The following is a 22631-nucleotide window of genomic DNA, read 5'->3' as shown; positions in this document are numbered from 1 at the left end:
TCATCTTCTTCCTCTGCTTTCTCTCGTTCGCCATTAACGTTGGGGTAAGTTTTCGTCCACTTTGCATCGTTTAAAATCATTTTGCACCGATTATATTTGTTTTCATTTGTCTTTCAAGTATGCTTTTTTGTAAAAATAATTTTTTTTAAAAAAAAGACTAAATAGGATGTTGGTTAATGTCAAAACCGACATCATATGACGTCTATTAAGGACGTTCGACGTCAAATTGACGTTTCCCAATAAGACATCGGTGCTATGTTGGACATTGAATGCCCAAAGTAATAAACATCAAAGGCTTTTTTTTTTTTGCAGTGGTGAGACATGCTTTTTCAGAACTTTGCTTGAAGTATGGTGTACGATCTTTTTAAGTATGACTTCAAGTGAAGAACATTCTTTGAATATCTCCTTTGTCTCTAACGTCCACTTTTTGATATTTGATCTATAACACTGTTGGCTGCAAAACCAACGGCAAGTGCACCGGTCGCAGCGTAGCAAGTGATAAATATCGTTCTCTCCCAAGGGACTTGTGCAACACATGACAATTCTTCCTTTTATAACTCAATTAGACATCAAAGTGCACAAAAACAACACAAGAAACTCTTTTTGGTATTTTATCAAACAGTTGGTGTGCAAAGAATTTAACATAGTGTATTTACAATTTGTCAAGACTAGAATTCATCCATTTCATTCTCATGCATTCACAAACATCTCAATTCCATCCAATAAGTATTCAATTTCAATTCTAGGTTCAATNATATTTCTCAATACTTCAAGAACCACAATTCATGTTATGGGTGATCAAGCCACAACAAGCATTAAGCATAGAAATCAAATACTAACATGAATTGGAAAAGCATATATCATTAACATCACAAAATACATAAGAATTCTATGTTTTACAACTAATCTCAACAAATAGGAAAAGCCCTCCATGGAGGAGAACTTAGGGTTCACAAAATTGAAGAGATAAGGAAGAAATTGAAACCAAAGAGAAGATGCAAAGNCTTTCCCAAGGTTCTTGNCANCTGCTCCATGCTCCATTTGCGCCTCCCCTTCGCATCTCCCCAGAAACCCAAAAGGGGCAAAATCACCATTGAAGAAGCTTGAAGACCCAAGGAGGAGTGGGAGAGCTTCCCAACACCCCAAATAGCCTCCAAGGGCCTCTCCCAATCTCTCTAGGTGAAGAATGAAGTGTAGGAGGAGAAGTCCTCCAAAAATCACGAGACCCATGTTTAAATAACCCATTTTGACATATCAGCGAAAATTCGCGCCCAGCTCGGATTCCTGGCGCCCAACGCGACTTTTCACTACATCAGAAGTGAGTTACAACAAGTTTTCGCGCCCAGCGCCACTTTCTGGCACCCAACCCCATTCTGTGGCGCCCAACCTGGAATCTCTCTGCAACTCTGGCGCCCAGCTTGGATTTCTCTGCAACTCTGGCGCCCAGCTTGGATTTCTGGCACCTAGCTTGGGCGGTTTTGACAACATTCTAAAATTGAGGCTCTTGTGCGATTCTAAAGGCGTCCAACATGGGTATTTGCTTCAAATTGATCTATTATTGTCCCAAAACATGCTCCCTTGAGTTCTTGCTTGTTTTCCTCCACTAGAATTGCTTCCTATTCCTTTATTTCACACACTCAAACATAGAGATTAGAGGTAAAAACAAGCATATACTAAATAAACACAAGAAAACTATAAAACACACTAAATGTGAGGATAAAACAAGGTAAAAGTTATGAAGGAGTTGATTTGTTCTCAAAATACACACACACAAACACGTTAAATCAACCGTTATCAAGCACTGAATGCGTGTATAGAATAACTTATCTGCAAGATTAGAGTAAATTGTGCACGCAGTAGATACATATTTTCTTATCACTTTTTTTATTTTTGAATGTTGAGCATTTAATGTCATTTAATGCTTGCTCAGAACAATAAAGTGCTTTTCGAATTTCTATTGTTAAGTAGCATTTTGCAATTAAGCTCTTTTATGAAGATACCAAGCGTAATATAGACATTTCATAATTAGACGATGTACTTGTTAAGCTCATGGTATCGTTTAGTGAAGTAAACATTTCTTTTGGTTTTTTCTTTTTTTAGACAGATAACGTTTAACTTGTTTAAGCTTTCTTTTATATATTGATTTTTATGTCTTTTAAAAGGCTTTGTCAAAGACATTGTCTCAACTTGTTTTGTTTTTTAGAGCTACGCTGAATATCTTTTTCAGGTATGATGAGTATCAAGTGTTTGGCTTCAACTCTCTTAGACACTTTAGGCATAATAACTGTTGAGATTATTGATAAGGGAAGCACTGGTTTAGCTAAACCTTAATCTCAGAGTGTTCTGGTTTTTGATGATGACAACACATTATTAATAACACATGTATTGATATGTGTTACATGTTCAAATATTTACTGTGTATGTAATCTTAAAGAACATGTTTGTATTGATTCTCGTATATGTATGCATATTCACTGCTTTTCTACATGTTATATCATTTGTGATCGCATAACATATGTTTCAAAAAAGAAAATCACATGCACTTTGTTGAACTTATATTGTGTGGCAAAACTGAAAGTTTTAAGTCGACTTCATTATGAAGCAAGTCGATTAAAACTCGTGACTTTACACAGATTTTCTAAAACAATGCTAAGTGATTTTGTAATGAAAAGATTTTCAAAAATGAATCGAAGTGTTATAGTCGACTACATGTGCAGGGAATTCGACTTAGTTAGTTATGTTTTGAAATCATGTTAATGCTTATGTGTTATAACGGCTATATTTTGATTTTGTGTTCAAGCATTAATTGCAAGTCAACTAAATTTAATGAGTAATCAATTTGGTTGGTTTGACTGCTGCTATTAGTTTTAACTGTTATAATTGTCTGGTGACAATCGACGCAATTCCTAGCATTCCTAGTAATAAGATGCGAAGATCAAGAGCTTAAAGACGACCAAGACTCATACCCTCATCCTTGAGCAATAATACTCTTGGGAGTAATTCAACAAGGGCTTGAATTGTAAGGAACCTCCCGACACTCATGCAATTCATAAATCATGCTAATGAATGAGTTAAACACAACAAGCATTGAAACAGATGAATTACTCTAACAATTAATGAAAAACCATATGAAATTAAGAATCAATTAAAAAGCATGAGAGTTTACAAGGTTACATCATCCCCCAACAACAAATAGAAATTAGTTCCCAAGAGACATGGAGAAACTATATGAACAATGGAAGAGAATGAGACATAGATCCCTAAGAATTGGGAAAATAGTGTATTGCTATGTAATGAGCTGTCGCGGCCCAAACAAATTTGATTACATATAAGGAATACAATATAGCTAGGAAGTGACTCCTAGGTCGTCTCTCAAGGACCAATTTTGCGGTTCTAGTTTTAGGTCTAATACGAAGTTTGGGGGGAAGGGGGGTTTGAAGGTGTTTTATTAACAACCAACCAAGCAACCTAAGCTAACATCACAGATAAATTATCAAACTGGACAGAATAGACGATATTAAAGTAAATGAAAATACTGAAATAACACATTCAATGCTAAGGTGCGTGATCAGTAAAATAGACTGAAAATATAACAAATAAACTAAAGAAATGAAAAACCAACTCATCTCCAAAACAATAAATTGAAAAGAACGCGTGCACCATGGAATTGCCAAAGATTAACAATCTACTTAAAAAAAATAAAAATAAAAGAAGACCACGTGAGCAAACCGTGTCTTCTCCATTAATTCACCGTTGCAGCACCTCTTTCAAAGGCCAAAAATTCCTCCTAAAATAAATCACACCATGTGCACCTTGCTTTAACTTAAATCAATGCTTCATCAAAGGAAATGAAAATGTGCTTATGCAATTAAGAAACCGTAACAGCATGCTCCAGGCCATGCTATCACTTTCTCCATGAATCATCATCGTCACCTCATTCTTAAAAAAGAAAAGTAAAATGAACCATTAAAATATGATTTATCAATGGCAAAAGAAAAGGAGGCGTGACTCATCCAACTAGCAAATTAAAATATGATTCTCTAAGTGACTCTTCACGGAACAACAATTAAAATTGTGGAATAAAAAATTCAACACTGCAGCAAAATTAAAAGGAACTTAAAGCTAATGGTGGCTGGAAATAAAGTGATTGACAAAAATAAAACACTCGTTGCAGACTTGAGAAAATAAAGTGCTAAAATTCCAATAACGAAAATGCATGAATAACAACCATCAGTGTATGGCGGCAGCTGCTAGCTAAAGCACCGTTCCATCCAAGTTCCAAAACAATAAAAGCCATAAATCTAAGAATAATGAGTGTCGGCCTTGGACGTTCCAGCCAAAAATATCATTCGTTCCAGCCATTTTCTAAACAACGATCAGCACAAAGAGAATGGTGTGTCGGCTTGCAGAACTACTTAGAAGAAATGAAGATAAAAAAAATATATTCAATCTCAAATGCTTTTTCCAAAAATCTAAAGAAAGAGTAAATGTGTTTGTTTTTCATTTATCCAATGCCAATCAACGTGAATAACATTTTTCTCCTCTCAAAGAAACGTTCCAAGCCTCCCCAAAAATTCTGCCGAGTGTGTGAGCCCTTCCACCAGGTGACGGCTGGACTCCGTATCAATCCCCAGGTGCCCTATTTTCTTGCTGCCAGCGTGGAGCTCTCAAGCTGCTGGACCAGGCTCGTCCGTGTGCACCTCACGTTCCTCTAGGCCGTAAGCTTCTTGCTTTGGACACGTGAAGGGTTGGTGTTGGGCCGAGATGCTGCTGCATGCACCGCTTCTCAAGCTTCTGGATGTTATCACATGTGGTCACGGCTATCACTAGCTGGATCGTGGATGTCCTGGGTAGGGAGTTGTTGAATGCAGAATTAAGTTGGGCCTTGCTTGCTGAACTTCTCTGTGTTGCTGCCCAAGTTGTGACGTGTGAAGCAGGTTCAAAGATGTTTGCAAGGCTGGGCCGTGGTGAAGTTGCTGCAGCTCTAAGGTTGCTGGACGTTCCCAAGCTACCTGCTGGATCTGCTTCCTAGTTGCTGGATCAGGCTAAGGTTTCGGTACATGGGTGCCGCTGTGAATGATGAAGGTGGTGTTGGGCCGTGGACTTGGGGGATGTTTGCTACACCGTCCAAAGTTGCTGAATGTTGCAGCCCCATCACCGTGCTGGGCTTTTCTTTTGTTGCTGGGCCGGCTGCTTGCATGTGCTCAAGGACGTGTGCGTGTTGGTGGTAATGAAGTCTGGACCGTGTCTTCACATGGGCTGTTGCAGCCTGTTGCATGTGGGAGCTGTTGGGACGTTGCTGCTTGCTTTTGCTGCTAGTGGACCTTCCATATGCAGGCCGCAAAGGAGAACTTGCAACCGCTGTTTGGAGCATTGGACGTGTACTGCATGATGTGCGTCACGCTAGAGTGAAGGCCTGGATGAAAAAGGTTGCTGCTGGACTTCCAATGAATTGTTGCAGCCAGCTTTCCAATTGAAAGCCCAAGTGACCGTGTGGCTGCATGTGCTCTTTTTCCGATCAGCACTTCTTCATAAAATGCTCAAGCCGAGACACACCACATTTTCCTTAATGCCACCTCCTTTTCAATTTAAGCACTCCTTTTTCATAAGCTCAAAAGGTAAAATCACCATAGTGTCCTCCTTCTTGAACACACTTGTTTTGTCGAGAGTCTTGAATTGTGTGACAACTCTCAATATGTCCCAAATTATATTTCCAAAATTTTCCTGAAAATAATAATGCAAATAATTAGCTCAGAAAATTCAAATTAATTAAAATTCGAATTTCCGGTCAAATTAAGCACAATTCACAGAAACGGGAAAATACTGGACATTTAAGCACAACTCCCTGATTAAATTCGGTGCAATAAACTAAGTGAAATCAATAAAATATCGACTCATCACTATGCTGCTCTCTACCAGTGATATAAAACCTAGAGCCTCATGGTCCTTTAAATAGTGTCAGAAACGAGCAAAAACAGGGCCTAGTCCAATAGAGTCGAAATAGGGCCTGATCCACAAAAATTTGACGCTCAGGCGCCCCACTTAGGGCACCCGGGCGGTGAGCGATCCTCATGTAAGGCCCGAGCTTCGAATTGGGTGTCCAGGCTTCGAGACCCCGCCGCCTAGGCGGCTAGAGAGGACGTTGATTTTCCATGCTTGAGCTTCCATTCAGGGCGCCCAAGCTTCGTGTTGTCCCTCCTTCTGGTGCTTTTTCAGACCTTTTTAAGCTTCATCTTCTTGGCTCTTCATCTTTGCTTCCAGTATTACTTCAATCTCTGCCAAAACAAGGGGAATTAGTCATAAAATCATTGAAATAAACCTCAACTCTCTTATTCGCAAAATTTAATGAAAAAGAATGAGTCCAGGAAAGTTTCTAAGTGAAAAATGGTGCTTTTAGTATCAAAATCACATCACAAATAACGGTGTTTTAAACCGTTATCAGACACTGGATGTAGGCAATTTGGCCGAACCAGTATAAAAATTGTGTTTGATATTCTCAATCCCTAAACTCTTTACGTTAAGTAGACTTTACTATCTGCGTAGTCAACTTTATTTTTCCGTTGTACTGATTTATCTTTTTCCTTGAGATTCAAGAAACTTTTGAAAGGTTTATACTTTGCGAAAAAGATTTGAAAAAGACTCTGATTTTTGAACCTCACCAATTCACCCCCCCTTCTTGGTGTTGAAACTAAGCCATTCTTTTTCCAACAATAACGTTTAGCCATTCATCTGAGTGTTTTGACCTAGATGTTTTTCTATAAAAATTGATGTTCTCTGACTTGTAATTTGTTAGGCTAATTGGTATAGCTTGCTGGGCAAATTGGCATAACTCGTTAGGCAACTTACTCTTCATCATTGGGCGAATTAGGCTAAACTAATTGAGCTTGGAAAATTTACTTAAATGAATTATAATTGAATTATGATCCTTGATATATTCTTCAACCTTATGTGATTTCTTCCCATCTAAAAAATATTCCACATATATAAACCAAATAGTTCTCTTTCCAAAATTATCAAAATTATTTAATAACACCTTAATTATTTAAAAAGTAAAAATAAAAATACCAATAAAGCATAAATATAATAGAAACAATGATAAAATAATTATCATTGTTGTATGTTCTCAAAGAAAGGCTTTATCTATTTAAGTTTCTCTCTCATTTTTTTGTATCTTCTTCAATTAATAATATATTAATTTCCTTCTTCTTTTATGTCTTCTTTCTCTTTTTCCTTGTTTTAGTTTTCACTTGTTTTCTTTGTTATCATGTTATAGATCATTTTCATTGTCTTGAACACAACCTCTGTGCTTACTTACTGATTCAGTGTCTTACAATGTTGACTTTGTTATGTTATTAGAGTTCTTATTTTGAAAAGCTTTGTTGTGTGACTCTGATCCCTTTTTTTGATGAGTGCATATTTATTTCCACATTTTAAGTGTAATTTCGAAATTTTGATGGAACTATTGTGTTTAAAAGATTTATTTGAGTATGATTTGTGACAATTGGACTTATAGAGTTTAAGAATTAAAAGGTTTTAAAAAGTTATTTTTAGTTGCATAAATTATTTTTGATATTCTAATGTTTGTTAATGCAGTTGAAGTTAAATTTTGATTCATTCAAAGTATGAAAGTAAACTTTTCAAGTTACAAAATAAGGCCAAAATTAGTTTATTCTAGAAAGAAATATACAAAGAGATAAATGTACCCCTAATTTTCACTTATATACTCTTTTTTTAGCACTGGATTACAAAATTAGCTTTTACACCCACTAACTTTTTTATTCCACAACCCTCCTACTACTCATAAAATCAGGTCTTGCCACGTGGTGTAGAAAATGTGCAATAGAGTGATTAGTTCGAATCAAAAATCGCTTTACTTCAAACATATTTTTCCTTTTCAAATTTTCTTCAATAAAAATGAAAACTCACATTGCTCAAAAGCAAATAAGTAGAGTAAAGAGAAGAAGAATTGCAAAAGTAATTTTTATACTAGTTTGAATCAAAAGATTCTATGTCTAATTGTTAATCTCTCTAATGGAGTGATTAACTTTTCCACTAAAATGTAAAACAATTTACAAAATTATAATAAGAATGAGATTAGAAAACACCTTTCTTAACGGATAATAGATGACAACACCTTCCTTTGACCCACAAAGGAATGAACAACTTGATTTTTCTTGGTAGAAAAACACCTTCAACTTAGGCACACTAAGTAATAAATTTTCCTTCTTCAAGCACCAAAAACACAAGCTAGCTTAAACACACAGAGTATTTCAAATAATTCTCTATGCTTTCCAATAGTTTAGGTCACCTTTTATGAACTATGAAACATAGTATATATAACCCAAGGTTCGAGCTAGGTTAGAAGCTAAATTAACAACTTCCAACTATCAGTGATAATCGATTATCCCAAGTGATAATAGATTATCTCAGGTCGTTAAAAAGAGTTGCATTTCGGGAATAATCGATTACCCCAAGTGATAATTGAGTATCACATGGTAGTCCCTTATTAAGTAGTCCTAATTGAGTCAAACAGGTCATTTTGGTTAAACACAAAGGGCCAAAGTGGAAATATTAAAATCTTTTGGGTTTGTCTTCAATTTTGGACAAAAAAGAAAGGTTAAATTGGGTTTTTGGAGAAGATTTAGTTTGTTGATATATTAGATATTTTACAAAATAATTAGTTTAATTATATTTGAAAACATCAACAAGAATATCTGCCAAATATTTTTAAAATTGATTAAATTTGTTAAATATTTTGAAGATATTACATGATCAGATAAAAGATTTCATGAACAAAAAAGATATAATCCAAGACCAATCAAGTTCTATATAAAGAGATCAAGGGAAAGTTGAGGGAGGCATCAGTAACTTTGGTTTGGAGTCATAGTCATCCACCACTTGTCTCTTTCTCTTACTTTTATTTTTATTAATCATGTATTCCACTCCATCTATGAAGGGCTAAGCTTCTTAGACTATTCCACTGTAATTTCGTTATGGATTGTGAGGTTAGGTTGAAATATTGTCTTTGTTCTTTAGATTATTGATTTGAGTTATCTTTCTTATATGTCTTTTATCTCTTAATCATGTCAAAAGTAACAACAAGGTGTTTTAATCTAAATGCATATTGATCATATGAGTCTAAAGGTTTTTAATTTTGATTGAGAATGTACTATGAAAAGGAGGTTGTTACTCTCAATATTATATCTCAAAAGCAAGTTGCTACACTCAATCAAGGGACCTTAATTTTTTTTTTTACTTCACCAAACTATGTGTGATTTAGGATGAGTTAGATAGCTTTAAACCTAACCCAGTGTAAATAAAAATGTTATTGCACCCTCTATATTATGAAAGCATAAGAAAAAAAATAAAATAAAGTATATAATAAAATAAAATTAGTCTTGATTCGAATTATGTTAAAATTGTTGGTGGATACATTAATTTATAGTTTAATTATTTATTATTTTATTTATATGGGGTGTTTTGTATGATTTATATGTGTATTATTGTGTGTGTATATCAACAAAAGTTAGTGGTTTAGTGGTAGGGCATGGAATTGTAGATGTTTTCAGTTCAACATAGGTGCGACACTGTTTTCAACTCTAAATTGAATTAGAAGTAGATGTTTCTTTATACCAATTATAGTGTTTAATAGGTATAAAAAAATTTCTTTTGTCTAATATTTTTGCCATTATGTTATTTTTATATTGGTTATACATTTAACCGATATAGCAAAACATCTTTTTATACCTATTTTGTTATAACTAGTATAGAAGTGTTTGCCATTTATTACCGTTTTGCACCGTGTTACTTTTTTTATACTTGTTTAGAGTATAATCGATATAAAAAAGTTTCTCTTATTTACGGTATTGTCACCACATCACTTTCTATACCTATTGGATTTCAACAGGTATAAAAAGTAGATATAAAAAGTGTATTTTGCATTAGTGAGTGTGTTGTTGCATTTGAGTCGTCAATTTCTCAAGTGCAACCATAATTGTTGTAGTCTTAGGTGATGGAGAATCACTATTTTAGGAAGAAGCCATGTCATGCAAGAAAATGTTAGTAATAATATATAATAATAAAAATAATGTATTTAGGCTTCTCAAGTGCAACTATAAGTGTCTCACTTAAATTCCACTTGTATATCACACAAATAGGTTTCTTTTTAAGTACTCTTTTGACTTTTTCCACTCAAATTCCCTTTAGTTCTTGACAGAGAACTCTAGTAGCTTAACCAAAGATTGAACAAACAATGTGAAAAGTGTTACGAGATCTAAATCTTGACTTAAGAGGTCAAAGAAAATAGAAAACTCTAGACAAAACTTCGAGAAGTTTTTAAAAGGCACAAAATAATAAAATTATAAAATGATAAGACTACCAAAAAGAGTTAAATAAAATAATGCAGAGACTAAGAAAAATATTGAATATAGTTTAATAGATTAACAATCATAAACAATATTGCAACATAATAATTTGTGTTGAACTCTAAATTTTATTTTGTTTTTACTCTTGGATACCTCAAGAGGCACAACAAAAATAAATCAGAGAAGAACATGGAATAAGACAGAGATGGAGACGCCACAATCTAGCAGATTGATAAGTCAAGTGAAGATTCGTCACAAAGATGTTAATCTTTGATAAGAATTAGAGTTCTAATTCAAGAATCAAGAGCATCCTCTCTCAAAAATGCAAATGCATATATTATGACTCAAAACTGTCTACACATGTATTGGTGCCCTTGTATATAGGCACAAATGTTTAATTAGGGCACCTAAGAAAAAAATTGTTTATAATTAAAAGAAAATTACAAATATTTTTAATCGCCTAAAATATTGTATAATTATGATCTAAGTCATGATCTTCATGTCCCTTGAATTCCAATTTCATAAAGCATCATGAGCCTCGAGGAGATTCATTCTTCCAACTATTTGCTTCTTGACCTTGTCATAGGTCCTCTGAATTGAATGGCTTTTTCTCAAGATCTTCTTTTATAGGATCAAGGGATAATCCTCTATCAAAATCCCCTGTTGTCCCTACTAAAAGACTCCTCACAAATAAAGAAAGGTGAACGATGGACATTATTATCTTAAGTAAGAAAACAAGTGGTTAAGCAAAAGCAAAAGAAAAAAAAAAAGGTGAAAATGACATGTCAGGCCCATCCCTATTTATAGAAGCGTGTATCTCAATAGTCTTGAAGCCTCAACCATTAGATCTCTTGGCACTTAACGATTCAGAATTATCCAAAGCCTTCAAATTCTGGTAGGCACCGAGTTTGAGGCGTCACAATGGTCTCCCTCAACAGTGATAATTCAACACGAATGAAAAATAGGGAAGACGATACAACATCGAACAACCAAAGTATAGAACCCCTTCATAACTTATATAGTGCGAGAGATTGGGGTGTCGGGGTATAATAAGTATGCCTTATCCAATTAATTCTTAGTCGGATGGTTAGTTATTCAATTTAGTGAAATCCATTCCAATTAGTCAAAGTATCTTAGAAACCGAATAGTCAAGCTGAAGTGGATTAATTCCAAAATCATTTTGTTTAAAAACTTAATCATGATTAAACATGTTTGGGTTGTAATTAAGCTGATCCTAATCAAAAGCTCATCAAAAAAGTAAATAGAGATTCCAGATAAAGTGGTAAGTTACACCGTAATTACTCATTTAGTATCCTTGCTAATCAAACCAAACTAACTTTAACATCGAAAAACATTTAAAAAGTATTCATCGATGGATATTAACAAATAGGAATTAAACTTTAAAACTAAAAGTGAAGAACTCCCTCCCACTAAAAAGAAGACTCGATCCATTATGCTTTATAGTTGTAGAGTCCTCAGTGATTCCTTACAAATTGAATAGACTTGTATTAATTGGCTGACTAATCAAGAATAATTCTTTGATTCGTGCAGGATCAGCATGATAACGATGCATACATTTCACAAACGAGTCATACATTTCACAAACGAGTCATATCTCCATTTCTAAATCACATCAGGCATGGACTGATTTGTACATAGCGAATGAAACATTTGACATCATAAATTAAACATGAAAGTCAAATCATTGAAAAGAGCCAAACAACGAGGAAACAAGATGACATAAACATCTCGCAAAAGCGTTAGATAAACAACTACCCTCTAATAGTATGTTGCCTTTTCACCACATTTTGAAGTTCAGAATCTTTTCTTTCTCTGTTTTTTTCTTAAGAAGCTACAACATAAAGATGTTATTGACGTTAACCACATTAATAATCAACTGAACGTAATTGTTTTACCAAAACTGAACGTGGGAATTCATACACATATATATTTACCCACTTGATCAAGCAAATCTCATCCCACTGCAACGAAAACTCTTGTTCTCTCTCTCATTTTCTAATCGTTCATGGACAAAATGTTACCATTTGTTCTTTTAGCTTTCCCCATCTTGCTATTATTCCTCTTACGAATACGCAAAACATCTAAGAAACCTACCTTTCCACCAGGCCCTAGAGGTCTTCCTTTGATTGGCAATCTTTATTATCTACTCGATAGTTCCACCCTTTGTTTGAAGCTCTATGAACTCTCCAAAAAATACGGTCCCATCTTTTCTCTTCAACTGGGTTCAAGGCCTGCCATTGTTATCTCCTCACCAAAACTAGCCAAGGAGGTAATGAAAACCCACGACCTTGCCTTCTGTGGCCGACCCTCTCTCCTAAGCTCAATGAAACTTTCCTACAATGGGCTAGACATGGCATTTTCACCCTACAGAGATTATTGGAGACACACCAGAAAAATTTCCATCATCCACTTCCTTAGCCTCAAGCGTGTTCTAATGTTTTCCCCGTTCAGAAAATGTGAGGTTTCCCATTTGGTGAGAAAGATATCGGAGCACGCTTCTTGTTCCAAGGAGACGAACTTGCATGAGCTCCTGACTTGTCTCACAAGCGCTTTAGTGTTTAGAACTGCTCTGGGCAGAAGGTATGAAGAGGAAGGAATCGAGAAAAGCATGTTCCATGGCCTTCTTAAAGAAGCGCAGGAATTGATAGCTTCAACTTTCTACACAGATTACATTCCTTTTGTTGGTGGTGTGGTTGATAAACTCACAGGGTTGATGGGTCGTCTTGAGAAAATGTTTAAACTGTTGGATGGGTTTTACCAGAACGCCATCGATGAACACCTTGATCCTGAAAGGAAGAAACTTACCGATAAAGGGGATTTCATCGATGCATTGATTCAACTGAAGAATGATCCTTCCTTCTCGATGCATCTCACTCCTTCTCACATCAAACCCTTGATGATGGTTATTATTCTAACCTTTTTGTTTTTTCTAATTCAAACTTTTCTACTTTTATTCTCACAGTCAGTTGTCTACCAGGTAAAACAGAAATCAACACTGGATCATCACGTCGTAAATGTGTATCTCCGACACCAGAAATTTTCGTCAAAAGAAATCACTGTTTTAAAACAATAATTATTTAGAAGAAAACTATATCTTTATGAAAAAAAAAAATCAACACAGATTTTTTTTTATAACATTTTAAGAACGGTACACCTCTCATCTTCTCATTAATTCATTCTTTTATCTATGACTGGACTAACATATTCTAAAAAGGAAAATGATATTTTGACACTAATTTTTGGACACTATTTTGACACTGTACACGTGTCAAAATGTGATTGGACGATTTCAAATTTTAAAAAAAAAATTCATTTTTTCTTCCAAATATGCTCTTGTCTCATTTTTTTTAATTTAAAATTGTCCAACCACGTTTTGACACGTGTGCAGTGTCAAAAATTGGTGTAAAAATATCATTTTCCTTCTAAAAAATGACATATTTGTTGTATCAAAATGTTATAAAAAAATATGTTAGCATATGATTTCTCATCCTTAGATTATACACATATTCTTCAACAAGTATATAATGATCATCTATGATTAATGCTAGAATGAGATATATTTACATTCATTTGACATACATTATAAACCTAAATTGTCATAAAAGAGCGAATGTTTGTATTTTTTTTTCAAAAAATAAAAAAAAAATGATATTTTAACACAAATTTTTTACATTCATTTGATATTATCCTTTTTTTTTTTACTTTTTTCTTTCTTGAAAAAATGCAAAAATTTATTGGTTTGTGATTATTTTATCCTTGTATGATATGTCAAATGAATGTAAAAGTGTGTCATTTTACCATTAAAAAATATAAAAGAGTAAAAATAAGAAAAAATAATCTTAAATCAAGGTAAAAAATTTGTGGGTCAAAGCATCATTGCTCAAAAATCATATGACATCACTTACCTTTTCTTTTTATTTATTAATTTGTGAAGTAATGATAAAGTGACACATTTACATTGTTTGATAAAAGGATAAAATGGTCATAATAAATAATTTTTTGTAATTTTAAGAAAAAAAGAGAGAGTAAAAGATAAAAAAGAGTAGTTTAAATGAATGTTAAAAATTTGTATGCGTTGAAGTATCATTTGTCTTCTAATTTGTGGATTTACTTATTTTCTCTCATGATATACACTAGTTTTTCTTATGTAAAACACCTTCTTTCTAATTTTCAAAACCAAATTATTTGAAAACGTACATACGTTTCCATTTCAAAACTTACAGCATCGTCAATGAAGAGTTTCAGTAGAAAAGAACGGTGGGAAAATTTGAAATTATTCATTTGTTTAACTAAACATAATGTAACATCTTATTCTTAAACTCCACAAAAGAAAAGAGTTGGATTGTTTTGCTATAAATTTTGGGTTAAAGTTTTCTAAGAGAGGATTTTCGCATATTTTGTGTGAATCAGAATATAATCTTGGCGGGGACAGAAACAAGTGTAGCCGCAGTAGTTTGGGCTATGACGGCGCTGATGAAGAATCCGAGAGTGATGAAGAAAGCCCAAGAAGAGATAGGAAATGTGTTTGGTGGGAAAGATTTTATAGAAGAAGATAATATCGAAAAGCTTCCTTATCTTAAGGCAGTTATAAAAGAAACAATGAGATTATACCCACCACTGCCTCTGCTTGTACAAAGGGAAACGATTAAGAAGTGTAGTATCAGAGGGTACGAAATTCCGGAGAAGACATTGGTGTATGTGAATGCTTGGGCAGTGCATAGAGACCCAGAAACATGGAGGGATCCAGAAGAGTTTTTTCCTGAGAGATTCTTAAACAGCAAAATAGATTTTAGGGGATATGATTATGAGCTGATTCCGTTTGGCGCTGGGCGAAGGATTTGCCCCGGAATTCACATGGGAGTTATCACAATGGAGCTCGTGCTTGCTAATCTTCTGCATTCATTTGATTGGGAATTGCCTCAAGGGATGAAAAGGGACGACATAGATACTGATATGCTTCCTGGACTTATCCAACACAAGAAAACCCCTCTCATCCTAGTTGCAAAAAAGCGAGAATGATATGGAATTTGCATGACAACGTTAAATAATTCGAAAATAAGACAAACATACGAGAATTCTCTCAGCCTTGTCCTATGAGAATTCGCAATTATCATGACAATGCTACTTGTTCATGCACATGTAGCTACTTTGTCTTGCTATATAAATCATTTCTGTCGTCTCAGTGTAACAGCTTAATATGATGTCTCGTGTTTTTGTTTTGAACACGACCAAAAGAGATAAATTAATATTCTGTGCAATAGGTTTCTTAATTAAATCTTACAATAAATATCACTTAATGCAACAACAAAAATCATGGCCTAAAATATAAAACCCGTGTCATTGTATTGTTTATGTTCTCCAAATATGGATTTTGTTGCTTTACCACAAACTTTATCGTTACCTCTTGATCTTCAAATTTTTGTCATGTCACTCCTTTCATTTGGATATTCTCATTTTGTAACAACAATTTCTTCATTTTTTTCTTAAATATTAAGGTGTTATAGTCTTTTCGTTCTATGCTTTTCCCGCATATTCACTTGTGTTTTGAATGAAATCTTGAATCTTCGTTTACTAAAGAGTTCTTCTTCTTCATTTCTTTTCCTCTTTGACCTTCTCGACGTTGTCGAGTTGTAATAAACATCCATTATGATTGTGTATCATGAATAAGTGTTATAATTTCGTCATGAACATACAAACCTTTCTTTAGTGCTTCAATCTGACAACATAGCATGCACAAGATGATGGAACATCCTCCAAGCTCTCCAAGACAATAGAAGAATAAAAGAAACTTAAACTTTTCCCAAGTTTCTTATGAGAAACTCGACACTAATGGCTCTCACTTTGGAAGAAGTTTCTTATGGACAAAATCAGCTTGTTGTTGTGGCTCATTAAACTGAAGATTGCTTCATGTCATCCAATATAGTATGTAATTGATTCATTTGCTTTTTCAAATCTTGAATGTCTGCATCAAACTGTTGCTGAAACTTTTTCATCAATTCCTATAAAGATGTTTTAGAAATGTTTTGAACTTGTGGTTGAAATTACTGGTCCAAAAATTGTGGAAACTACTCATAATGTGACCCATAATAAGGTATTGGTTTCTCACACTATGGTTCAAAAGAGTGGTTATAAATATGGCTTAGAAAATTGTTGCAGTGGTTGAGATGACTATTCAAAATATGTTTCTCACAATGTGATTCATATGAATGATTATAATATGGCTTAAAAAATTGTGACACCTGCTGGAAAATGTTTGACTCCCAAGAATATGTTATTGTTGATGAGAAAACTACAGCTCATTTTGATCACAATGCATGTTAAAATTATGTTGTGGAACATTATATTGGAGAGATGCTTTACATTATTTTCATAAAGTGTGGGGACCAAATACATTATAATTTAATTTATGAGCAAAACATAATCATTTTAATAATTACAAAACTATATTTAATTAATACAATAATTTTTTTATAGTAGTAAACATTTCAATAGTAAAAAAATTTATAATATTATAATTAACTTAAGTAATAGTTTGTTAAATAAATTATTTTGAATTGATAAATTATGTTAGAACAAACTTGCCATAGAGTTGAGATTCAAATATACAAAAGTATAAAATTATAATAATAGTTATAGTCTTTAAGTTCATCTATATACATCACCATTTTATAAAAAAAGTGGCATCCGATTACCATTATAATAAATATTTAAGTTATCTATCGATTTTTACATATAGATTTTAATCCATAGGTAATGTAGGTATACGTACGAATTTTACATATGAAATTTTACCTACTAATTTTTCATATGTAAATTTGATGCGTTAGGACGCAAAAATTAGCCAAAGGCAATATCTGCATGTAATGGTACAAGATCCGTATGTAAGTGGAAAAGAATTTACATACTAAGTTTACATATGGATTTAGAAATAATTAAATATTTAAAATAAAAGCTAATGGTTATTACACTACTTTATGCTCTTCCAAACCTTCAAAAACCCTCAAAGCTCGATTACCCATTCACTTACACTCTCAAAATCGACCTCTTACTCCAAAATTACTCACTCACACCCTCCATTAGAAAACCCTAGGCTCCACCTCGCATGTCTCTTCTGTGTTAGCCCTCTCCTTGGAATCGTACCCTCCACCATGCTCTCCTTCTCTAGATTTGGAGACCATCAAATCGAACGATTTCTTGCTCAGACTCATATGGAGACAGTTGGAACGGTAGGGGTGAGAATGATAGGGGATGTGAAGGACGAAGAGGAATTCAGTGATCTCTTGCTTATCGAAGAACAAATCCTCAGGCACACGGAAAGCGCCATGGAGGAAAATTGTGGTAATGCCAAGCATGAGAGCAAAGATGAGGACGGAGCCGACGACGATGAAGACAATAAGCCCAGAAAGTATAATTAGGGTTTCAAAATCTTTAAAGCTCAATTGATTTATGTGATGTGTTGAACTTGCTCTTTTTTCTATGAGTTTTTATCCCTTTATCTTACTCTTCTATTATAGCAAGGGTGATAGGGTGAAGAAGAAAAGGTTGAAGAAGGGTGACACGGTGTTTTACTCGTAAAACATTGTAAAGGCTACAAAAAGGGCTGGAAAGAAGGTCAATGTATTACTTCGGATTAATCCTAGTGTAGATCCGTAGGTATGTTGTTGTCTAAGTTTTTGGTACTTAGTTGTCCTGTTTAACTCATGAATCTTTTAAAGCTTTGGCAATTTTTGTAGGTTCGGTGTTGTTGATAGGCAACTGAAGTTGAACAAATTGAAAGAGGCTTCCATTGATAAGAATAAATGTTTAATTCCTTAAAATGTATTTCTACTATCAGGATTAATGTTGCTAAAATAAGTTTTTTGGTGTAGAAGAAAGTGAACATGACTAATGACACTCGTCTAGTTTTTAACAAATGCATTGTCCGTGGCATTTGATTGCAAAATAGCTTTGCATAATTTCAACAATTAATTATCAATATTCTCAAGCAATTACATATATTAATGTAGAGAAAGTTAGGCCAATTATCTCAACTAATTGGTTTTCCTTTTAAAAAAAATTCTTTAAAAAGCTTTTCAAAATCTTTGAAGTTTTCTTGGAATGCAATCAAACAAGAATATGAACAATGTAAAAGAGAATGGATAGAAAGATCAACTTAAACTGTGTGGCAAAACTGATAGTTAAAGTCGACTTCATTATTAATGGAATCGACTGAGACTGAAGACTTTGTACAGATTTTCAAATACAGTGCTATGTAAGATTTTGCATTGAAAAGAATTTCAAAATGAACTGTTGTGTCGAAGTCGACTGTGTGCGCCACACATTCGACTGTATTAGTTATCTTGTTTGAAATTTTGTTATGCTCACGAATAGTAACGACTATATTTTTAAAAGTTAGTTGAGAATTGAATGAAGGTCAACTGTAATGAATGTGGAATTAAATTGTTTGACTGGACTGCTACTAATTTGACCTATCTGTTATAACTATTAGAGGACAACCGACTGTATTAGTAGCTAAATCGACTACAAGAGTGTCTGATTTATAGAAATCTATAAATACACGAGACCTGAACTATTCAGAGAACTTTTGGATAATCTAACATTTTCATATTTTATTTCATAAAGTTTCTTTGAGATTTAGAGCTCCAAGAACTCATCGAGAAGACGGTGGTGATCTTTCTTTGAAGAGTTTCTGAAGGAGATTGATACTACGCTTACTGCTTGATTAGAATATGCACAATTGAGGTGTATCTTGGTTGATCAAGACTCGTGTTGCATTCCGTGGTGATTACTGGACCTGTTGTGACTATAGGGGTTGGACTCGTGGAGTCTGGTACACTTTGAGGATTGTTCAAAGTGGGTTGCAGATTACAGGAGAGGGGATATCTTGCTACAAGTCTTGTTGTGTGGTTTGCCTATATTTTGGTTAGAGGGTTAGAGAGGTGTTTTATATTTTTGACGTGGAGGTCTCTATAAAAGCCTTGTTGTAAAAACCTTGACCATTATAATGCATTTGCTTCCTGGTATTGGAAGGACACTGGATGTAGGCATTGAGGTCGAACCAGTATAAAAACCTGCGTTTGAATTCTTTATCCCTACTCGTTTATATTCAGTCGACTTTATTTCACGTAGTCTACTTTGATTTTTCGCTGCACTTAAATTTCTATAACTTGCGATTCAAGAAAGTTTGTAAAGTTTTGTACTTCGTTAAAAAGATTGCGAAAAGACTCTGATTTTGAAAACCCACCAATTCACCCCCTCCCCCCTCTTGGTGTTAAAACGAAGTCAACCTGTTTTCTAACAAAACATACATAGACAATACACAACTCCATATCTCAAATAACCAAACATAACATTTAATGATCCATACGTCATACTGTTCACATATACTTAAGCAAAAATATAATATTAGACTTGATATTCGAATTTATGCATTGACCCAAACTCTAGAAGTTTGATAAGTGTCTAATTTAAGTGAATTTTAAGATAATTTTGATACTTATCTTGTTTTTTATTTTGTTTAGATTATGCTTAATTTACCCCTATTTAGTTTATTTTGCAGTTCTTGATATCAAATAGAGAGTTATAGTGGGAAAATGAAGAAAATAGAGGAATTTTAAGCAAAATACAACAAACTGACTTTAGCATGGTTGTAACGTGAAATCTGGATCTTGAGCTAAATGAAGAAAACCCACTTGGAAGGAAACCTCAAGCCCTAAGCTAAGGCTTAAGCCATGAAGAATTCTTCACCTAGACATAATCTGAGGAGGCTCCAACACAGAATAAAGACCTAAGCCACAGAGGAAACCCACCTTGGGAGGAAACCTCCCTTAGGAAGAAACCTCATAGCTAGATCCATGGAAGCAGAAGGCTTAAGCCATAGAGGAAACCTACCTTGGAAGGAAACCTCAAGAAACCACCTTTGGAAGGATTTGGAATATGACTTTTATGCTTGAGCCCAAAAATGTGCAAAAGCTACAAAAAGGCAATTTAGAAAGATCTAGAATAAATCATTTATGGCTAAAACGCCAAAAGTTGCAGTTCAAGCCACACCCTAGAAAGTTATAAATATAGACCTCATGTCTTCATTTTAGGAACTAAGTGGAGGACCAAATATGTAGTAATAGAATATGAATGGGTTTGTAAGGCTCGAGAGAGATCCTTTCATGGTAAATCTTATGTCTAAATGTTCAAGGGATTGAATTGTAATATTCTGAGTGGTTGAACTCTCTCATGTTGAGGTGTGATGTAATCAATTTTAACTCTTTGTCTACTTCTTGGATATTTATGTATGCTTTCAATCAATCTATTTGTGAATTGGTTTATACTTGTTATTGGATGAATTTACCACTCATATTATTTACTAGCTTATGATTGAGCGAAAATTAGTTTTAAGTTGTGGTTCAATCAATTCTTCTATATGATGCTAGGAATAGATATAAGGTTACAGTTGGATATAGAGTCATGATCTTAATGCAAATGATCCATTTAAGCAATCACTAATGAATCATATTGAAGTTTGGTGATATTAGGTTTTAGATGCCATAAATGGACCTAGAGTTACATTCAAAGAGAACCCAGGACTTGATTACTTGCAGCATCATATTTAACGATAAAACCATTACAAAAAAGGAACAAAGTGGGGGAGTCAAACTTCAACACGTTTTAATCATGTGAAAGTCACTTTCTTTTAATTCAAACAATTTAATCATATTTTTTACACTTTTTCATGAACAAACCATTTTGAACAGCTCACAATACATTCATTGTTTTATCAATAATCAAACCAATTATAACATTGTGTTTTCTGCCAAATCCATATAGATATGACACTTGTTATACTACAAACTATCTAGTATACTTACCGGTATATTTGTTTGCTGCGTCACTACAATTTACAATCGGTTATTAGACCCATAATGGTCTACAGATAATAAAAACCTACAATTTACCCATGGTAGCTGTACAAAAACTACATCTCATGCTTTACGCAAATCATAAACACTTAGAAAACCATATTGAGACAAGTCATTCCAGTCAATAATTATCTAATTTGTAAGTTCACTACTCATTCTATATGTAAAAACATGCATAAAAATCCAATTTTCTCACACATACACAAGATTTTGTGTTTGAATCTCTATACCCCATTTCACCAACAAATACCAACCAATAAACCTACAAATTTGTCCTATCATTACATATTTAATGCATAACAATCAATCAATTGAAAAACAAACAATGTAATAGCTAAAATTAGCTTCTCTCACTTGAAACACGAGAAAGCTTATTTTTTACTTTATTACTCCCTAAAACTCTATATTACATAGAATCACTTAAATAACCAATCAAAATCCTGATTAGAATTTTAAACATGACTTCATAATCATATAACAATAGAAATTCACCAAAACAACCTTAAGTCATACATAATTTTAAACCCTACATGTAACCCAAAATCATAAAATACCTAAAAGAGGAAAAAGTGAAAACTTACTTGGTTTCACTCTTTAATTAATTGAAAATGTAAAAATCCTTACGAGGATATCTCTTATGATATCTAATCTTCAACATGAAAATTGGAGTTAAAAAGAAGAAAAAAAATTAAAAGAACTTAGAGAAAAGATTTTTAGGAGAATATGAATTTTATAAAAATGAACTTCTCTTGTTAAATTTTTTTACATAATTTAACCTTTTATTATATAAAATAGTTATGTGCTCTTTTTATAAAAGTCATCACTCCTCTAAAGTCATTCTTTAGGTCTTTACATTAATATTCAAAATTACTTACTTAACAATTTTTTAAATTAACTATTGAAATTAATTAAAATAGAGGTTTAATTATGATCAATAAATTATACCGTAGCAATATGTTTTGTAAATCCACTTTTATTTCATTCCCTCTAAAATACGGTTTTTTAGTTTTTAATGTTTGCAATTTTTATTGCTTTTAGTTCTAATAAATTTTTTAATTTGTGTCCTAATATGATATATCATTTTTTTTTATTTCAATTCATACTAATAAAATATTCTTTATTGTAATTCTCATAAATATGTCACTTTTTATTTTAATTCTTAATAACGTGATAGGTATACATGACAGTGTCAGCAAGTTAACAAATTTACGATGACATCTGTAAGCTAACAATTTTACGATGACATCTGTAAGTTAACAATTTTACAATTACTTTTATTTATTCAAATCAGAACTTATTAAAAAAAATACTGCTAAACAGAACTAGCTTTTCT

At 33.4% G+C, this 22631-nt stretch overlaps 1 protein-coding gene across 1 annotated transcript; it reads left to right on the top strand.

Moving 5' to 3' along the window:
- Positions 1-12201: 12201 nt before the first annotated feature.
- On the top strand, positions 12202-15404 carry LOC106758327 (cytochrome P450 83B1-like). The gene is made up of 2 exons (XM_014641261.2): positions 12202-13287; positions 14796-15404. Exons 1-2 carry the CDS (start codon positions 12391-12393, stop codon positions 15402-15404), a joined length of 1506 nt encoding a protein of 501 aa, XP_014496747.1. The 5' UTR covers positions 12202-12390.
- Positions 15405-22631: the final 7227 nt, after the last annotated feature.

Source organism: Vigna radiata, chromosome 4, assembly GCF_000741045.1.
Source record: "Vigna radiata var. radiata cultivar VC1973A chromosome 4, Vradiata_ver6, whole genome shotgun sequence".
Lineage (NCBI taxonomy): Eukaryota > Viridiplantae > Streptophyta > Magnoliopsida > Fabales > Fabaceae > Vigna > Vigna radiata.
This window is presented reverse-complemented; position numbering and strand designations above follow the sequence as displayed.

Excerpts from the sequence above, each read along its gene's own strand:
- LOC106758327 (XM_014641261.2), top strand. The coding sequence starts at position 12,391 with ATGGACAAAATGTTACCATTTGTTCTTTTAGCTTTCCCCATCTTGCTA. Across the intron at positions 13,288-14,795 it reads ACATCAAACCCTTGATGATG|AATATAATCTTGGCGGGGAC; the intron begins GTTATTATTCTA and ends TGTGTGAATCAG.